The 21119-nt window shown below is 39.9% G+C and overlaps 2 protein-coding genes and 1 non-coding gene across 3 annotated transcripts in view; 1 reads left to right on the forward strand and 2 right to left on the reverse strand.

The window, feature by feature from the left end:
• Positions 1-6114, forward strand: part of pank4 (pantothenate kinase 4 (inactive)) — a 58959-nt gene extending 52845 nt beyond the window's left edge. Inside the window, exon 15 of the mRNA XM_043675421.1 lies at positions 332-6114. Coding sequence (XP_043531356.1) covers positions 332-545 — 214 coding nt within the window. The 3' untranslated portion in view covers positions 546-6114. The remainder of the gene's footprint in view (positions 1-331) is intronic.
• Positions 6115-6591: 477 nt separating this feature from the next.
• LOC122540375 (probable glutamate receptor) overlaps positions 6592-21119 on the reverse strand; it is a 37639-nt gene continuing 23111 nt past the window's right edge. Inside the window, exons 7-11 of the mRNA XM_043676015.1 lie at positions 20072-20169; positions 17249-17466; positions 15734-15959; positions 15201-15448; positions 6592-7511 (exon numbers count right to left, since the gene is read on the reverse strand). Coding sequence (XP_043531950.1) covers positions 7428-7511; positions 15201-15448; positions 15734-15959; positions 17249-17466; positions 20072-20169 — 874 coding nt within the window. The 3' untranslated portion in view covers positions 6592-7427. The remainder of the gene's footprint in view (positions 7512-15200; positions 15449-15733; positions 15960-17248; positions 17467-20071; positions 20170-21119) is intronic.
• LOC122540492 lies at positions 14800-14992 on the reverse strand. Its single transcript, XR_006309324.1, has one exon. It is a non-coding gene; the product is annotated as a U2 spliceosomal RNA (small nuclear RNA).

Below are 21119 nucleotides of genomic sequence, written 5' to 3' on the forward strand. Positions count from 1 at the left end.
TGCCACAATGGGATTACCATCTGATGAAGGAGCAGCGCTTCGAAAGCTAGTGCTTCCAAATAAACCTGTTGGACTATAACCTGGTGTGTAATTTTTAACAATGGGATTGAAGATTAACGGGATGTGAAGTCATGTTGTTTCATTGATAGCATGAGCATAGATGGGTTTGATGGAATTACCCTCCATTTCTGCTGCATGTTGATATGGAAATTCTGGATAATGGAGAACGAGCCTTTACCCAGTTGACATCCCGAACTGTTGTCACTTTCACCCAAAGATTAGAATTATTATAAATATTAATACTGATCTTTTATATTTCTCTTTCTCTCAGTCGACTGGACAAAGGGTTGGCAACAGTCGTCTGGGAGAGGAAGACTGACCTGGTGATAATTGAAGGCATGGGTCGAGCTATTCATACAAACTATTACGCTGCGTTACGTTGTGAAAGCCTCAAACTTGCCGTCATCAAGAATGCCTGGTTGGCAGAACGACTTGGTGGGAGAATTTTCAGCGTCGTTTTTAAATATGAGATGCCACCAAAGTGATTGGGAGGACTTGATGAAGAAGGACTTCACATTGCACTGGCACTGAGATGTCTCCTGTGGAATGTAATTGTATTTTTTTTTCCGTGACTATATAATTGAATTTGCAAAAAATGTCAATATGGATCAGCAAAGCTTTTGTGTCAGAAGCAATAATATATATTATATATGTACAGCAACCATATCCTTGTTTTAAACAAACAATTATTGTATAGACACAGTATTTGTGGAAACGAACAATTATTTTGCTTTTGGTCACTCAAGACAATCAGGTGAAATGTTATCTCTTTGGCTATCTGTTCCCTTTGAAGAAATCTACTTAAAGGTAGTGTGTCTGCAGATGCTGGTGTTTCCTTTTAGGTGCCAATAAAGTGTAATGGTGCATGAGTGATATTTTAACACTGCACCTCCTTGGTGGTAGTACAATTGCAAATGTGCTTCAAACCTTGAATCATGTTTGAAAAGAGCAATTGAAGCTGTATTGGTAGGTATAGTTTTTTGTCAGTATCACACTCTGGATACAGTTGTGATGGATGTTGTTCTGTCACTAGCACAGTATTGGAGTGCAAATCTATCACTGCACCACTCTGGGTGCAGTACTGGTGAGTACGGGTCTGTTATTCTATAACCAGTGAACTACTGTTGAAACGTCATCACTGTGGTAAACTAGGAAAACATATCAACCAATTTACACACAAGTTCCAATAAATTACAATGCGATAATGACCAGCTGGCATGTTTTTTCAGTGTTGAGAGATCAATGTTGATCAGACCACAGAACACACTCCTCTGCTTCTTGGAGGTAACACCATGAAATCTTTCACTTCCATCTAAGATAGCAAATAGTCTTCAATTTAAAGTCTCATCCAAAAGGAAGCATCTTAGACAGTGCAGACCTCTTACAGTACTACATTGGGAGTATCAACTAGGATATTGTGTATATGTCTTTGGTGTTTGTCTTGAACCCAAACCTGCTGGCTTGGAGTACCAGATCAAGACAGGTACAATCTATTTGTGATTTGAAACAGCCGACTTAAATCTCTGAAGACAGGGACTCAAAGCTTTAAAACGAAGACTTGTTTTGAACTGAAATGTTAGTTGAGCCCAGCACCTGATTTTTGCAGAAGTGACCATTGACCTGGAGGTTTCACTTTTGTTTGAAGTTTTCTTGATTTAAGATGCTAGCAATGTACTGTCCTGAAAGGCTTGTCAGGTTTCAAGTATTACATTTATATGTTGTCCACTTTTACATTTCAAAGTAAGCAGTACCCTGCAAGAATTTTGCAAATTTTTGGAAACCTTGTGGCAATTGGAAATGATGCAGAGTAAATTCAGTCAAATGTACCCAGGTCTTTTGGGTGATGGGGTAGAGGAGCTAATACCAAGAGCTAACAGGGAGGAATTGGAGCTGTGAAGGATCAAAAGAGTTCTGGTTGATGCCATTGTTGAGTGGTTATGGTCTTGTAAATAGTCATGCTTTATTTCCATTGGCAGGTGATATGATTTGAAGAGATCAAGTTTAAAATGATCTAGGTTACAGGAGCATGCTGATTCTTGGTGTCTCAGCTTACGTACAAATCATGACTATACAGAAATAATGCCTGGAGGCTGGTCTGTTCTTGATTCCCCATGCCTCTGAGTTTGTTTGGTCAAGAACGATGGAGAGCATAAATAAAAATTGAAGGGTGTATCATGCTATTTTTCTGAACTGCTGTGACCAAAATGAGTTCTGTCTCCACCACCCAGTTGAACACTTAAGATCCTTTTTTGTCAATCAGTTATATTAGTCACATGAACTTACTTTTGCCCTTTTAGGAATTGGCCTTCATTAAGAGCCTCATTTGGTGTATCCTTTTCTGAGGAATGTTCAGTCTGCTTTATTTCTGCCTCCATGGTTTTAAAATCTGCTAATTTAACTGGAAGTAGAAATTTTGAGCAGTATTTGTTCCCAAAATGTATTCTAATTGAAATTGTTTATGGCTAGTTGGATATCTCATTTGGCAGAATGATTTTATCTTTGTGATTGAAGTATAATGGGATCTTCTTTGCCAACTCTTCAGAATATCAATCTAGTTAGTTCTATATTACTGGATTTTCCCTGCAGCCCAGAATGTTTTTCAAATATTTTTCCAATTCCATTTTGAAAGTTACTAATGAATCTGCTCTGCCATCCTTTCAGCATTGCACAAGCAGTGTCAGCTAGACAGAGCTTGGGAGCACAGGGTGAAAGGAAGTGAAACCACTTCATATGTTCTATTGCAAATGTGGGAACTTATGTGATAACAGTGGTGTGTTAGTAATCATGTAAGCTTGAAGCACCTCCCAGCGCTATTGCTTTAATATCCAAGACATGATTGTGGAATAGCTGAAAAATGTGTTGCTGGAAAAGCGCAGCAGGTCAGGCAGCATCCAAGGAGCAGGGGAATCGACGTTTCGGGCATAAGCCCTTCTTCAGGAATCATGATTATGGAATAGGTTTGCAATATTAATTCTCTCACTATTACTATTTTTAAAATCTTTCCAGAGAACTCAAAATGGCTGCCTTGCAGAGCCCATATACCTGTAGCATCTCAGCAATTGACTGCACCTCATGAATATGCCCAGACAATTCCTTTCACCACAGTGTTTGGCCTTGGAAAATACTGCAGAGTGCTTGATCCTGTTCTTGTTTTACATTTATGCACCCCAATATTTTTCTAATGGGGTTGCCATGTGGCAGTCATAAGTAGGAATCATAGCTGGCTTTCTTGGACTTGTGTCCCTGGGGGAGCTGTGACCAACTGTTTGACTTGTATTGCTGCCCTAACTGAGATCAATTCATTAAACAGATCAAACTCTGGCTTTTCCTGATTTCTGTAGCTGTGTCATAATCAGCTGGCACAATCAGACCACAAGGAGTTTTGATTTTAAGTGAAAAAATTAATTTAATGGGGTTTTAATCATGCTTTTTAAATTCAGAACCAGCATTTTGACTCACTAAGATAATCACATGATATTCTTGTTGTCTGCAGTTAGTGACAACACCACCACTGGTCAAAATGAGAGGTTAATAAAATACCCCTGTCGGTCCTACCTGGAGGCTGCACTGTCTAGGGGTTGATTTTATGCACATTATTAATTATTTAATTATCCTCCACTTAGCCAGCAAAACAGTCCTGCTGTCCTTGGGACACTTATTTCCTGTAGTTTCAAACATGAGTTTAGAAACTTGTGAAATCCAATTGCAAATCCTGATCCACACCAATTCATTGGTTGACACACTGGTATCAATATTCATTGTTTCTAACAATCCCTGCAATTCTTTTTGTTTTGCATGATCTGTTTGCTCTAATGTATGATGAATGTTTTCGCAAGGCCACTGTTATAGTTTACACTGATGTTTACTGTGAGGTTGGTGCATGCATGCAGCTCAGAGAAACACTAGCCCCAATTTGATTGCTTTGTATCGTCTTTGTTGTGCCAGGCAGCTGTCTTCAGGATGTGGTGTGAGTTTGAGTAAGTCTTTAACAAGCTAGTAAAAGATGCGTTGGCAACACTCCTTCAAATTAAACAGTGACAGTAGGATAGATCAAGCTGGTACTAGGTAACATTAGCATGAACATCAAGAAGTTCTTCACACTAAAAATGGTTAGTGGGTACGGTAAGGTGTACATAAATCATTTAAGCAGCTGCCAGGTTCCAAGAGTTGGGGCAGGGGAACCTTTCTGGCTGGATGAATAAAGATGGGCTTAAAGATCTTTCTCGTTGTTTTGAAAGGCTATTTAGAGAAAAGAAAAGCGTTATAGTTATACAAGGATCTGCCAAAGTGCTTTAAAAGAAATCAACTAAACAACTGCCAATTTTCTTTCAGTACAGTCCCATAAACAGCAACTGGTTGAGTGACTGGTAGAGTTGGAGAAAGGAATGTTGAGTAGGAATTAGGAGAACTTCCTTCTGAGTAGTGCCGGGGGATATATAACTAATACTTGAGCAGGCAGTTAGGATCTTAGATTAATATCTGATGCTGAACTACCCTCCAGTAGTGCAGCATTTGACTGTCAAAGTCCATAAAGGGTTTCAAACTAATAACCTGAGTCAAGGATGAGAGCTACCCATTGAGCAAAAGCAGGCACTTACGATGAAAAATTGAAATGCATTTTTATTTAAACTCCCCTTTTTCTAATCAACCTCTAGAGCAAATGGGTCTTGAATTTAGGCTTCGCAGTCTAGGGGTAACAACACTATCAGTGCGCCAGAAGAAGATGTTAAATAATTTGATTGTAATCATTCATGAATTTAATTTATATTTGATTAGTGAGTTAAAAGTCCCAGCCTAGCCATGTAGATATAAATTTCACTTTATGCGTAAATGGCTCGAATCTGTTTTATACACAGTTTAACTTTGACACGTCATTAAAAATTTAATCAGTGTTATGTGGCTCGGAACAAGTTTTACTGAGCAGTTCATCTTGAGTAAGAAAATGCAGTCATTTCACTACCTTTGCTCCACCCTCTTCCCATTTTGAAAATCATCTTTTATGTTGGAGTGTAGATTTACAGAAAAAAAAGAAAAATTTGAAAGGGAATAACTTCTTGTGGTGGCGTGGAGAGAGGTGGCACTTGTAAATTTACAGTGTTAATTGAAAGTTTGATGGCCTCTCCAAATTTCAGCTGAGCAACTAGAACAGAGATTGCTGAAAAAATTCAGCAAGTCTCACAGCATCTGTGGAGAGAAATCCAAGTTAAAGTTTCGGGTCACTCAACCTGAAATGTTAACTCTGATTTTTGTCCACGGATGTTTCTAGATCTGATGAATTTTTCCAGCAATTTCTGTTTTTGTTTCTGATTTCCAGCATCTGCAGTCTTTTGGTTTTTATTCAGTGCTGAGCAACCTGCAGCCATTCACAGCTGCTGATTGAGTCATGCTCCTTGGGTGCGTGACAGTGCATCTCAAGTCCTATTGTGCTGGCAGTTAAAAATGATTAAAACCACCAAGAAGGTGTGCAAGTTGATGGGATAACGTGATCTGGCAGTGAAATACGCAGCAATATTGCTCCACAATGCTTTCCAGATCCTCTGTTTATAAGTTGCATCATGTATTGTAATTAAGTCATTTTGTTGATGAGCTGATGAATTAATTTGCAAGGAATGAGTAAATAACGTGCAAATGCTGTGCATTTAAATTTTCAGAGGGAAGAATTTGGATATCTTGCAGCAGTAATGTAGACAGGGTGACAGGTAACATACAGCAATATGCAGTTAACCTCTAAAGTCAATGACTGAATCTCATACTCAGGTCACATTTCCAATCTCAGGCTAGTGCTATCAAATAGGTTAGATTCTGGTTTGGAATGATGAATGCCAATTTAAAATAGAGGATTTTGTACAGTTTGACTGTAATACAAGGCAAAAATAAAAATGGTCAAAGCTATCTTGGATTGACCTGGGTCACACTGCTCAAACAGCATGACATGATGTGGGAGACCACTTGAACTAAGGAATGGATTTAAAAAGGGAAAATCTTTGCTGTATTTTATGTGCTCAATTACATAAAACCATGTCAATAGATTAAATATAGATTATTTTGGAAGGAGTATTTTGTTCTGTGATTTTTGACTAATCTTAATTTGAAAAGTATGCCAAATGTGTTGATGATCTGTATTTTTATCTGGTTCTTTACTTCCAGGAGATCTCTCAGTTTTAAATGAAGTGGTAAGTATATATATTGTGATGCATAAGTTATCACTGTACTGTAGACATAGCTAGGAATTGGTTTGAAATTTCATGTTCGCTTTAGTACAGTTTATTATTTGTCTTATCTATTTATCTATCCTAAACTTGCTCTCACTTCAAACTCTTGGCTACTGAGGGAAGGGTAGTAGTCTTTGTGTGCTGGTTTCTATCCTGCTAACCCTGGAAATGAACAACCATTTTAAGTTAAGGTTATAAACCTTCTTATTATAAATATGTAATTTTTTAAAGTAAGATCGTCAGTCTTGAGAGCAAAGTTACAAGTAAAATGGCCATGAGTTAAATGTTAACCTTAACAAAAAAGTACTTAATACAAGTGTATGTATACAATATTTTATTAAGATAACAGTCTAAATCAACACTGACGTGACATGAAGCTTTTACTGAATATTGCGTAAATAATAGATAAAGTGGTGTGACAAATAAAGCCATGCAAGTTTTAAAATAAATCAAAAAATTCTTTAAATTGCGGGGTGCTGGAGAATAAAGTACTGTCCTATTTTAAACATTGTGTTCCCCAGGTCAGGCACAAAATATAAATGTTGAGGATTGTGCAGTCAAATAAAACAATGTGCTTACACCTAACCTCAAATTTCCCCTTGTTGAACTAGTACTTCCAATATTTGAGAGCAATCCTTTTTTTGGCCATTCAGATTGTTTTTGTCTTTTTGTGCAAAGTTAGTGTAAGCTTTGTACTATAGACTTATCCAAGAACTGGATTAAAATTGCCCCTCACGTTGTACAGTCAGGCTAAGGTTTTGAAAACCAACACCGGTAGAGATGATAAATTCTTGGAATTGGCTGGCCCACTGGGATAGTCAGATTCAGATCTTGTGGAGTATGGCTCAATCCAGCCTGGTCTGTTTGCAATTAATTGGTTTGAAAACATTTCCTACTTCTGACATGTACTGTTGCAGTTTATTTCTGCATTGTCTAACATCATTTCCAAAGCGTGTTTTTACAATGCATTTTAACTTTTTAATTACCAATTTCTAGTTACATAAAATAATTAAGTCTTTTTCGAGGTTGGTTGTTTAGATATGTGCTACAGTTTTCTAGGTTAGCAGTTGTTTGATTCAACTTATAACTTGCATTAGAAGAAGGATTGAAGTGGGTTAGCTTGGATCATCAGAGTGAACAGACATCTTCATTAAGTCAGGCCTTGGTCTTTTTACTGGCATCACTTCTCCCTTTAAACCGAAGGCTAAGTTCTTCAGTGAAGATGCTGCAACAGGATTTCTGTAAATAAAGAACAAATGCATGGAATCATTAATTATGATTGAGTCAACTCTGATAAAAGCCTTTTCCGATTTTGTCAACCACATCACTTCAAGTCAGAGACCACCACCTGCTTTAACTTCAAACTATGAACCACATATCATTTACTATATAACTTTAAAAAAAAAAGCTACTTACAACAGTTATTGTTGTGGTATCTCAAAGTGGGATTGCCGTTTTAAGAAGGTGGCTTTTTCAGATGTGAATCCGGTCTAAAATTAAGATCAGAACTTTCACCTCACGTACAATTCCTTTTTTTGGTGGGCAATGACATTTACCACCCTTCTGTTACAACGTGTTAGAATTTTTGTTGACCCCGGAGAATGATTAGTCTTGGAAGAATTGTCAGTTCAGTTGTAAGAAAGGACCAGTGAGCCCCCCCACACACACACACAAGCCATACTGTGGATGAAAGTCATCATGAAACCTTATTATTCAAAGTGAAACTGAATGATGAAGAATACAGACCTGGAGAATTAATTCGTTGAAGTCATTCTCACCAATCCATCCATAGCAGATGCATCTGTCTATGATCACTGCACAGTCATTGTGGAGACCATTGTGTTGTGTAGCCTACCACCATGCAGACTTCAAACTGATCTAGCAACTCAAAATTGGGCATCCACGAGTGCTGTGGGCCATCAACAGCAGAAGTTAATTGATCCATAATCTCAAGGCTCTGTATATCCTGAGTCTATCATTTCCACCCGGGTAGATTAACCCCGATTCAAAGGAGACTGCAAAAGGGTTTGCTGAGTGCAGTACCAGGCAAACCTAAAAATGAGATATCAACCTAGTACAGCGACAGCACGGGACTAATTGCATGCCAACATTTGAAGCAGCAAGTGCTTATGATGACTTCATATTTAATAATTTTTATGGACTTGATTTTGAAAGATTTTGGATTTGCTTCTTGCAGTTACGTTTCTGATGAATGCTTGTTTACTAATGATCCCTGTCCGGTTTATAACTGTCAGGTTGCTGTGCTTTGTTTTGAATTTACTTGAGTAGTTGGTGACCAGTCTGCTGAATCTCAGTTATACTGTTTCTGAAAAAATCTTTGTCATCAATCCTGATTGGCTTTTAAATACTGTGTTCCGCAAGGAACTGTGTCTATCAAAATCCTGAAACAATTGTCTTAATTTGATGAACCTCATTTATATGTGCCAGAATGTCAAGCCAATAATATCTGAACATCTCAAACCTTATCCTTTGTGCTTTCTGGAACTGTAAGAGTTAATGATCAAAAGAGTTTTTAAAAACTTTTTCAGTGAGAAAAATCTAATTTTTTCCCCCCCTCTTTCCATTGTGTGTACTTTATATAAGAAATAGGATAAGTTATTGGTCTCTCAGGCCTGCTCAACTCTTTAGCATGATCTTGAGAACTCAGATTTCAAAAATCTATCTACCTCCTCTTTAGATACTTTGTGAATTCCTACAGTGGGGAAGCAGGCCATTTGATCCAACAAGTCACACCAACCCACCCAGACCCTTCGTATCTCTACAACTGCAGTGGCTAATACACCTAGCCTACAATTCTTTGGACTGTAGGAGGAAACCCCATGCAGACATGGGGAGAAAGTGCAAACTCCGCACTATCACCCAAGGGTGGATTCGATCCCAGGTCGCTGGCGCTGTGAGGCAGCAATGCTAACCACTGTGCCATCTCATTTTCAGTGATCTAGCTTCTCTATCTCTCTGGGGTAGAGATTTCCATACATTCACTAACCCTTTGGGAAAAGAAATTCGTTTGCATCCCCTTATTCTGTAAATAGGTCCCCTTGTTTGGATTCCCCCATTAGTGGAAATATCTTCTCAAAATCTATCTTGTCAAGTCTTCTTAGAATTTTGTATGAGATCACTCTTCAATCTTTGAAAAACTAATGAACAAAGGCCTAACCTGGTAGCTGTTCTTGATAAGCTAACCCCTTCATCCAGGAATCAGCTTGATGTAATGACATGCTTTCTTATGTACCAAAATAATACACAGTACTCTGTGTGTGGCATCAGACTTCAGTTCATCAACTCTGAGCAGATGTTCCTTGAGCAACTTGCTGATGATGTAGTCTTGTTGGTTACACCAGTGTTCACTTATTCTCACATAGTATAGCTGCAACATTGTGAGTTTGCATGATGTACTGAGAGAAATGATCTGATCAAGGTAGTCATTATCCCACAAGTTGGCTTTGATGTGTTCCATTTTGGCATCAAGTTTGCAACAAACACATGGTTCAGGTCCTATTTATGAAGTTTCAATAAAGCAAATCTAAAAGCATAAGTTGAGCAGTGAAAATAAGTTTGTCAGATGAGCACATGGGCAAAACATTTCTATTGATATGCAAATTATGTATGTCTTGGCAAATGTGAAGGAAGCATTCAAGTATGTGGGAAACTTGCTCAAAACTGGTTGTTACAATTCACCAAGCCACTTGGCTAGTGACAAAGGTTTTCTTTTCCCAAGAATACCGCATTAAATTTATATTGAAATATGTAGAATAGTGGAACAAGAGAAAAACAGTGTACTCCTATCTTCAAAACAAAAAACTCAACTCGGTTCAAGGACATCGCTATCTCATTACCTCATGGTTCCGGAACTCGATCCTTCTATTAATAAAAGCTAACACACTGTATGCCTTCTTAACAACTCTGTCAACCTGGGTGGCAACTTTCAAGGATCTGTGTACCTGGACACTGAGATCTCTCTGCTCATCTACACTACCAGGAATCTTACTATTACTTTGCATTCCGGTTACTCCAACCAAAGTGAATCACCTCACCCTTGTCAGCATTAAACTCCATTTGCCACGTCTCAGTCCAGCTCTGCAGCTAATCTCGCTGTAACCTACAACATCCTTTGTCACTATCCACAACTCCACTGACCTTAGTGTCATCTGCAAATTTACTAACCCACCCTTCTACGCCCACATCCAGGTCGTTTATAAAAATGATGAACAGCAGTGGACCCAACACCGACCCTTGCGATACACCACTAGTAACTGGACTGGACTCCAGGATGAACATTTTCCATCAACCACCACCCTTTGTCTTCTTTCAGCAAGCCAATTACTGATCCAAACTGCTATATCTCCCGCAATCCCATTCCTCTGCATTTTTTACAATAGCCTACTGTGGGGAACCTTATCGAACGCCTTGCTGAAATCCACATACATCACATCAACCGGTTTACTCTCATCTACCTGTTTGGTCACCTTCTCAAAGAACTCAATGAAGTTTGTGAGGCACGACCTACCCTTCACAAAACCGTGCTGACTCCCTAATCAAATTATTCATTTCTAGATGATTATAAATCCTATCTCTTAGAACCTTTTCCAGCACTTTACCAACAACTGAAGTAAAGCTCACTGGTCTATAATTTCCAGGGTTGTCTCTACCCCCCTTCTTGAACAGGAAAACCACATTTTCTATCCTCCAGTCTTCTGGCACTATTTCTGTAGACAATGATGATTTAAAGATCAATGCCAAAGGCTCGGCAATGTCCTCCCTGGCTTCCCAGAGGATCCTGGGATAAATCCCATCCGGCCCAGGGGACTTATCTATTTTCACACTCTGCAGGATTTCTAATATTTCTTCCTTGTGAACCTCAATCCCACCTAGTCTAGTTGCATATATCTCCGTATTCACCTCGACAACATTGTCATTTTCTAGAGTGAATGTTGTCAAAAAATATTCATTTAGTGCTTCCCCATCTCCTCTGACTCCACACACAACTTTCCACTACTATCCTTGATTGGCCCTAATCTTACTCTTGTCATTATTTTATTCCTTAAATAGCTGTAGAAAGCCTGAAGGTTTACCCTGATCCCCTATCCGCCGACAACTTCTCATGTCTCCTCCTGGCTCTTCTGAGCTCTCTCTTTAGGTCTTTTCTGGCTACCTTGTAACCCTCAAGCATCCTAACATAAGCCGCCTTCTTCCTCTTGACCAGAGATTCCACTTCCTTCGTAAACCATTGCTCCTGCGCTCTGCAGCTTCCTCCCTGCCTGACAGGTACATATTTATCTAGGACACTCAGGAGCTTTTCCTTGAATAAGCTCCATATTTCTAATGTGCCCATCCCCTGCAGTCTCCTTCCCCATCCTATGCTTCCTAAGGTGATCTGGTTTGACTTCCTCTTGAGGGTTCCAGTATCTTGCATATCCCCCTACAGCCTATTTGGTTCACTCCATGTTCAAGAAATGCTGAAGGCATTGGATACTGTAGAAGTTATGGTCTCTGACAACATTCTGGCAACAATACAGAAGATGTTCTCCAGAATTTGCCACATCTGTGGTTTAGTTGTTTCAGTATAACTGGCATCTACTCAATAATGTGGAGAACTGCCTAGATTTGCCCTGTCCACAAGAATAAGGACAAATGCATAAGGTAAGCTATAGGAGCAGAATTAGGTCATTCAGCCAATTAAGTTTGTTCCACTATTTGGTCATGACTGATATATTTATTTCTCACCCCTGTTTTTCTGCCTTCTCCCTGTAACCCTACCAACCAAGAAACTATCTATCTTTATCATAACTATATTTGATGACTTGGCCTTCTCAGCCTTCCACAGTTTCTCTATCCTCTGGTTGAAGAAATTCCTACTCATCTCAGTTTTAAAGGGTTACCTATTCATTCTGAAACAGTGCCCTCGGTTTCTAGTCTCTCCTATGAGGTAGAAAGATTTTCTCCATATCCAGACTCTTAAGGCCTCTCAGTATTCTGTCAGTTTCAATGTGATCCCCCTCATCCTTCTAAATTCCATTGAATACCAACCCAGAGTCCTCAACCACTCCTCATATGACACAACCTTCATCCTTGAAATCATTCTTGCAAACCTCCTCTGGATCCCCTCCAATGCCAGCACATTCTTCCTTGGGTGCGAGGTCCAAAACTGCTCACAATATTCCAAATATAGTCTGATTCAGTCTCAGCATTACGTTTCTGCTCTTGTATCCTAATCTTCTTGAAATGAATGCTAACATTGCATTTGTGTTCCTACTTGCCAGTTGAACTGCATCTTAATATTAAGAGAATCCTAAACTACAACTTCTAAGTCTCTTTATGCTTCAGGTTTCCAAAGCCTTCCCCATTTAGAAAATAGTCTATGTTCTATTCTTCCTACCAAAGAGCATAACTTCATACTTTCCTACATTGTATTCCATCTGCCACTTCTTTGCCCACTCTCCTAGCCTCTCCAAATCCTTCTACAGTCTCCCTGCTTTCTCAGCACTATCTGATCCCTTCACCTATCTATGTTTAATCCAACCTTTCCAATTACCACCATATCTGGCTAGTCTTGGTTTTAAGCAAAGTGATGGAAGGGTGCTATGAAGTAGCATTTGGAAAGAAATAAGGTGTTCACTGATGCTTAGTTTGTGTTCCACCAGGACCATCGTTACAGCCTTGGTCTAAACATTGACCAAAGAGCTGACCTGTACAAGTGAGGTAAGAATGACTGAAATGAGAATGACTGCCCTTGACATATTAACTGAGTGCAGCATCAAGAAGCCCAAGCAAAACTACCGGCAATGGAAATAGAGGGGGAACATTCCATTGTTTGAAGTTCTACTTAGCACAAAGGAAGGTGACTGATTATACGCTGCATTACCAGGCTAGCATCCAGGCTTAGGCTGATAAGTGGCAAGTAACATTTGTGCCAAACAAGTGACAAGGAATAACCAGTGCCAAAACAGAGAAGTTAACCATTGTCTAAAACATTCACTGGCATTACTGTTACCAAATCTCCACTATCAATATCCTGGAGGTTACCGTTGACCAGCTATAGCCATATTGTGGCTCAAAGAGCAGATCAGACATGAGGAAGCCTGCAGTCTACTTGTCTCCCCAAAGATTGTTGACCATGTAATGGACAAATCTGGAGTGTGATGGAATATTGTCCGCTTGTTTGCATATTGCAGCTCCATCTACACTCAAGAAGCTCAACACTATCCAATATAAAGCCCCATTGATTGACACTCCACCCACCATCTTTACCATTTTCTCCTTTCACCACTAATGCATAGTAGTAGCAGTGAGTACCATCTATAAGAGGCATTGCAGTCATATACCAAGCCTCTTTTGACAATACCTTCCTAATACTTTACCTCTGCAACCTAAAAGACTAAAGCCATCAGATGCATGAGAATATCACCTATGCAAGGCACAAACACCATTCTGACTTGGAACTATATTGCCTTCCTTTCACTGCTGCTGGGTCAAAATCCTCGAACATAAATCCTATCATTGGTACTTCTGCATCCCAAAGGCTGTACAATTCAAGAAGGAAGCTCACTATAACATGCTTCAGGGCAATTAGGGAGGGGCAATAGGCAATTGCTGGCCTAAGCAGTAATGCCTATATTCCATGAAGAATTTAAAAAAATACAAATTCCACAACGTGACAGTTTATAAAGGCCTTATGAATTGACACCACGTACACGCATTCTATGCGCTGTTCAAATTCATGCATGTATATTCGAAGGATTTTGGCTTCAAATTTGGTGCAGCCACAAATGGGGGGAGGAAGGGAGGAAAGTGTGGGTGAATGGTAAAGACACTGTTTGTCTTGACTCTCTCCTTCACAGCCGCTCCCCCCCCACCCCCTTACGTAACAGGCTGGTTCACTCCATTGAGTAATACCAAGTTATGATCTCAGTACCACAAAACAGTTTTCCTTGTGTGCTCTCCAACTCCTAAGTTAGTCAATGGGTTTGGATACATGAACCATGAGGCGATGCATTGCTATTGTCAGTCCAATTGTTACCTTCCTGTATTTATATTATGGACAATAGACTGTATGGGAGAAAATGGTGCACAGGTGTGAGTGTGAGTATCAATGTAAGGTTGGGATGTATGTACAATGTATACTTATCAGAATGTGTGAGAAGCTGGGACCGTGTAAGATTGTGCAACATGTGCAGTGTGTATAAGGAACAGTGTGCATGTTTTTTTTAGATTAGATTACTTAGTGTGGAAACAGGCCCTTCGGCCCAACAAGTCCACACCGACCCTCTGAACAGCAACCCACTCCCCTACATTTACCCCTTCACCTAACACTACGGGCAATTTAGCATAGCCAATTCACCTGACCTGCATATCTTTGGACTGTGGGAGGAAGCCAGAGCACCTGGAGGAAACCCACGCTGACACAGGGAGAATGTGCAAACTCCACACAGACAGTTGCCTGAGGCGGGAATTGAACCCGGGTCTCTGGCGCTGTGAGGCAGCAGTGCTAACCACCGTGCTGCCCCATGATGAGTACACTGTTCCTGGAGGTACTGCAATACCAGGCCAATGTGTGGAGTGAACAGAGCAAGCTCCTAGTCCATCTCCCTGCTCCAAAAATCAATTTAATAGACAGTGCCCCACATGGGGGACGTATCAGATATTAAACTGATAAGAACAGAAACTACACATTGTTCTAAGCCAAAAGGCCGAGAAGCGATCTGTTTGTGTATTGGAAAGAGTTAGACAAATAGTAAAGTTTGTTTAATTTTTTTCCTTGTCCTCTGTGAAAGTGTTTTGTCTCATCTACCTGAGGCACCATGGGAAAAGATGTTGGGATTTTGCCTTTGCTGTGTGATGTAATAAAATTAAGAAGAGGAGGAGAAAATGTCTTTGGGATTTGAAAGAAGGAATTACTGGAATACATACATCTTGATCAGCCTTTTTTCTTGATTTCACAGCCAATTCGATGCAAGCAACAACTAAGGCCAACGACACTCCAATTCCTAGAAACAGGAAGGTGCCTCCAATCTGCTTTACTTCCAGTGGACTCCATTCTGCTGAGTGTTCAGAATGACCACATGAAGACTTCCACCATTTTGCTTGCAGCTGCTGAAGTTGTCCAGATTCCTCAAGCTCCAAAAGGGTCTGAGTTAAATAGTCTCTAAGTGGGTCACCTTGAGACAAAAAACAAGACAAAGCATGATATATTCCTGAAGCACAATTGATAATTAAACAGTACATCTGTGAGAAGACAATATTCATTTGATGTGGGGAAGGAGATATGGAATGTTGAGTAGGTGTGAAGTTATATAAAGCATCACCTGTCACCAGGACTTTCCAAAGCATATCAAAGTCAACTCAAATTCTTCGAATTCCAGTCAGAATATAAAATTTCTCTAGAAACACATCCATCTATCTTAAATGAGCCAACTGATTTAGCAAAAAAGATTGCAACTCACCGAGGCGAGTGGCAATTCCATATCCCCTAATAGCTGCAAAGTTGGAGACCCTCATCAAGTTGCAGTGCTCTGCAACAGCCAAGTCTATTGTTGAGGATTCACCAATCAGGGCGTAGTTGGAGTCGAGCACTCGTTGTATCCCTTCTTTCATTGTATGAACTAAGACAGAATCACCTTTATTGTTCATTCTCTCATAGATTTTATGGTAGGTTTCAATCTTTGAGAGCTGCAATGATATTGAAGATATTTGTTTCAATAAGAGTAACATTCGTTAATAGAAGGATAAGTAGAAATTAGATAAATGCTAATCACTCAGCAGCTTAGATTTCTACATTCATCATTTGTTCTTCAGTCATCCCTTTAACTTTTCATCAAATGCTACTCTCCACCGTAATGCAGATCTTTCTTACCCTTTTTCCACTAGCTTTGCATCTGCTTATAAACCTTTAAATCACTAACTCTTCCCAGCTCTGATAAAAGATCATCAATCTCAATTGTTAGCTCCCTGTTTTCTATTTCAACTGATGCTGCCTGACCTACTTTCTATTTTTCAACATTTCCTGCTTTCTTTTCAGATTTCCACCAGCCACAATATTGTGAAAGGACTCAAGGCTTTGGGTGACTTGATTCATCCTCATCTGTTGATGACATTGATGGATTTCACTGTTGCCTTATTATACTCTAGATATTTTCTAATCAACCTGTTCAGGGATGTTATTACACACCTCTAGAGGAGGTGGGACTTGAACCTGGGTCTCTTGGTCCTGAGGTAGGGATTCTACTATGGTGGCACAAGAGCTGTCACCTTAGACTTTATTAGTATTTAGCTACGCTGATCTCACCCCCAATTAGCTAAGCATTCTTTACTGATGGGTGCTCTGCTGCTCTACACTGATTCGTTATCAAGATTTTTCAAATCATGAACTTTTTACACTTTAAGGGTGTTTAACATTTTGCACTTCTACGTGGGCATCACTGGCAAGACCAGTATTTGTTGCCCATCCATAGCTACTTTGAGGAGATGGGAGGTGAACTTCCTTAAGCTTTTGAGTGACTTCCTTGGCCAAGAGTTAATCATACAGAGTTACATGCCAACATTTCATAATTTATTTCCATAAAATAAATTAGTGAACCACTGTTTCTTTTATGACAGTCTGACAGACTCTTGCTTACTTTTACTAGGAGAAAGTGAGGATTGCAGATGCTGGAGATCAGAGTCGAGAGTATGGTGCTGGAAAAGCACAGCAGGTCAGGCAGCATCCGAGGAGCAGGAGAATCGATGTTTTGGGCATAAGCCCATCATCAGGAAGGGCGTTTACTGTTGCATTTACTGATAGGAGTTTCAGGAATTGTTATGATTTTATTTTTAGAAATTGAATTCAAATTCACTAGCTACCATTATGGGACTTGCACACACATTGTACAAATTATTAGTCTAAGCACCTGGATTTTTTTTTGTCCTTAGTGTAACCAGTATGTTGCCAGATCCATGCTTATCCACGTCCAAGCACATACCTTGAAGAATGAGAACGTTGAACCGCCATATACTGTGCCATAGTCAATTTCGTTTTGTTTTGCAAGGTCAGCAAAGGAATTGATCAGTGGTGCCTGTGCCTCTGAATTCAATGAGGCTGCAAAATATGTAGCGTATGCTACCAGGAAAATGATGCTGAACAGCCACCAGGTTGTCCCAATGATACGTGTGGACAGAGATCTGGGATGTGGCCCCACACCTAGTGAAATATAATAAGGATATTGTTTTTACAGAACTTAGTGCAAAAACAGGCCATTCAGCCCAACTTGACCCTACTGGTGCTTATAGCCCACAAGATTCTTTTTGTACCCTACATTGACTCATCCAATCAGTACATTTGTCTATTCCTTCCCCCCCCCCCCCCCCCCCCCTCCCCCGACCTTGCTTGCCTAGTTTTCTCATAGAATTATCTATGCTATTCAGCTCGCCTAACTTACAATATGATATTGGGTTCCACATTTTTTCCATGAAAACATTTCTCCGAAATTCCTTATTAAATTTATTAGTGACGACAACGTATTCTAGTTTTGGATTCCCACCAGTCAAAATATCTTTTTTATCTCTGTTACCAAAATTTATTGTTATGAAGATTTTTTAGGTCACTCCTCGTTCGTTTTCCTAGAGAAAAGGGCCACAGACTGTTCAATTCTTTCAGTCAATATTGGCCCCTCTATTCTGCTATCTCCCCTGTAAGTCTTGTGTCTTATTATCATTGTTGTGTTGTGAAGACCAGAGTAATGCACAGCACTCCTCTCTCCCATTTCCGAACTCTGCTTTTAAAGAAAGTGGAAAGAGTACTTTCTAAACAATGAAAAACTAGAAACAGTGGAGCTCTGAAGAGATCCTGAATACAGATTGTTAAAAAGCTCTAGATAGGTACAGAAAATAATCAAGAAAGCAATTGAAATTTAGGACTTGCACCCAGAAAGCTAGAATAGAGGATAGATGTAGATAATATCTATCATGTTTCCACTAGTGGGGACCTTCAAACTAGTAGGCATAGCTAAAGAATAAGGAGATATTCAGGGTAGTGCTGAGCTGAATTAATGGGGAACCAAAAGAGAAAATGCTGGAAAATCTCAGCAGGTCTGGCAGCATCTGTAAGGAGAGAAAAGAGCTAACTGATCCTTTGTCAAATTAATGGAGAGTTGAGGGCTGGGGCAAAACAGCTGTGATCTTACAGAATGGTGGGGCAGACTGAAGGGGCTGAATGGTCTATTCCTGCTCTTATTTCTCACATTCTTACAAAGGGTAATCAGTTGTGCTGCAGCTATAATAGTTAGATAGCTCTTGGAGCACTGTGAGCACCATATCTGTTGGTGGCTATATTAGTATTGAAGAGACAGCAACATAGATTGACACATTGATTCCTAGACTCCAAATATTACACTACAAGAAGAGATTGTACAAACTGAGGTCATATTCCTGGACGTTGAAAGATTGTAGTTGTCATTTAATTGATAGTTTCAAAATACTAAGTGGAACTCATAGGGATGTTAAAGGAAAATTAGTTCTTGTAATTGAGGAGTATAGGAATAGTGGATGTAACCTAAGTTAGAAACAGAAGTGAAGTTAAGAAACACCTGAAGGATATTTAAATTTAAAATTTGATCCCTTCCATAAACTGTTATAGAAGTTGGATCAGTTGTTACTTTTAAATCTGAGATTGCTGGAATTTTGTGAGCCAAAAGTAGTACAGAATATAGAGCAGGTTCTAATAAACCATAATCTTATTGAATGACTGGGCAGGTTTGCAGTGTTAAGTAGTCAAATCTTGTTCCTACATTCCTTTGATGAGTCAGTCAAGAGTCAATAACAGCACTGGCATCTCTAAATGGGCAAGTTTCCTGTTCAATCTCAAGTGCGGGTGCTTGAGTATTAAATCTAGACTTACATTCAGTGAAGTACTAACAAAGTACTACACTATTATATGAGCACTGCTTAGTGAATGCTGCCCTATTGGTTGGACAGCAATGAGGGAGTGTTATATCATTGGAGGACAGTAAACAGTGAGCACTGTACTATTGAAGATCACTATTACCATTGAAGAACAGTTTCACCTATATATATATATCTACAGTATTCTGACTGACTCTTCTAGGACCTTGAAGCAGGAGCCAATGAAACTCCAGAGACCTGTGGCACAGAAGTTGAAGGGATTTTAGGTTCTTTTGCAGTCTTATGTCAATCGCCAAAGAAAGCATCCTATCCAGATTCATCACAGCTTGGTATGGCAACTGCTCTGTCCAAGTCTGCAACCAATTACAGAGAGTTGTGAATGCAGCTCAGTCCATTATGAAAACCAACCTTCCAACCATTGACTCCGTCTGCACTTCCCGCTGCCTCTGGAAAGCAGCCAACATAATCAAAGATCCCACCCAACCTGGTTATACTATCTTCCATTGGTTAGAAAATACAAAAGTTTGAAAATACTTAACAACAGATTTAAGAACAGCTTCATCCCCACTGTTGTCAGACTTATGACCAGATCTCTCATATTAGAATTGATCTTTCTCTGCACCTTCTCTATAGCTGTAACACTATATTTTGCATTATGTTCTATTACCCTGCTGTACTTATGTATAATTTGTCTGATTAGCACAGAAAACAGAACTTTTCACTGTGTCTCAGTATATTTGATAATAATAAATCAAAATTGAAAAACAAAGCTGAACTGGAAGATTAGCACTAACCAGTCTTTTAAACCTTAGCAAATCATGGAAAATATGACAATCCAGAGGACAGAACCTGGGCTCATTCAAACGCACTGTCAGCTGCTGACTCTATGCTTAGAGATACTTTACCTTGTAGAGAGAGAGCACCGACTCCAAACCAGAAACTGTCAAGCAGTGAGAAATGAGTATCTTCAACTTCGGGCTCCCTCCACTCATTGGGACTCAGTCTGCAAAATGATGATTGCATCAAATATTGCACATTGTTGTATTAACATCTAGTAATTCTCTGCAACAACAATATTTTACCCCATCCAATTTTTATAACCATAAACTTTTAAAGTGCAATATTTACTTTAGCCGTGCTGTCTCATGTCCTGGAAGTGTTTGAGCAAACAGATAGAGGGACCCTGAACCTTATGCTTTTCAGCCAAGTTGCATTGAGTATTTTGGAGAGTTTCTTGTCCTGTTTTACCAAACCAATGTCATTAATTAGCTATCATTCTCAGATCGCGCTCTTATGTCCAATTTCTGCCCTATCTTACCACACGCCATTCCCATAAAAACTCACCACTCAGAAAACTCAGAATCCATTACAGCTATGCCATCTTTAAAAGGTTGCTGTGCACCCAGACTCAGGATCCTGCACTGATGGCTAGGCCCTCCATCTCCAGCCTGCCAATTCCCTTGTGACCCTTGGAACTTGAGGCAAAGGAGGGTTGACTTACCCTAGCAAGAAGATCCATAACATGCCTAGCCCATCTAGATAGGTGTCCTCTGGGTCACCCTTCCGCCCATCCAGGGCTAATGGACTCAACAGCTGAGCAGGCTCCTTTGACCCCAGCGGGAGTCCAGGGAGGCCACTAAGATGGAGTATCATAGTATCCCTTTAGTGTGCAAGCAGGCCATTCAGCCTATCGAATCCACACTGACCCTCCAAAAAGCATCCCACTCAATCTACATACCACTGGACACTATGGGCAATTTAACACGGCCAATCCAGCTAACCTGCACATCTTTGGATTGTGGGAGGAACCAGAGCACCCAGAGGAAACCCACACAGCCACGGGGAGAATGCGCAAACTCCACACAGACAGTCGCCTGAGGCTGGAATTGAAGCTGGGTCCCTGGTGCTCTGAGGTAGTAGAGCTAACCACTGATCCGTCGTGCTGTAGGAGGG

The sequence above is a fragment of the Chiloscyllium plagiosum genome, chromosome 34 (genome assembly GCF_004010195.1).
Source record: "Chiloscyllium plagiosum isolate BGI_BamShark_2017 chromosome 34, ASM401019v2, whole genome shotgun sequence".
In the NCBI taxonomy this organism is placed as follows: domain Eukaryota; kingdom Metazoa; phylum Chordata; class Chondrichthyes; order Orectolobiformes; family Hemiscylliidae; genus Chiloscyllium; species Chiloscyllium plagiosum.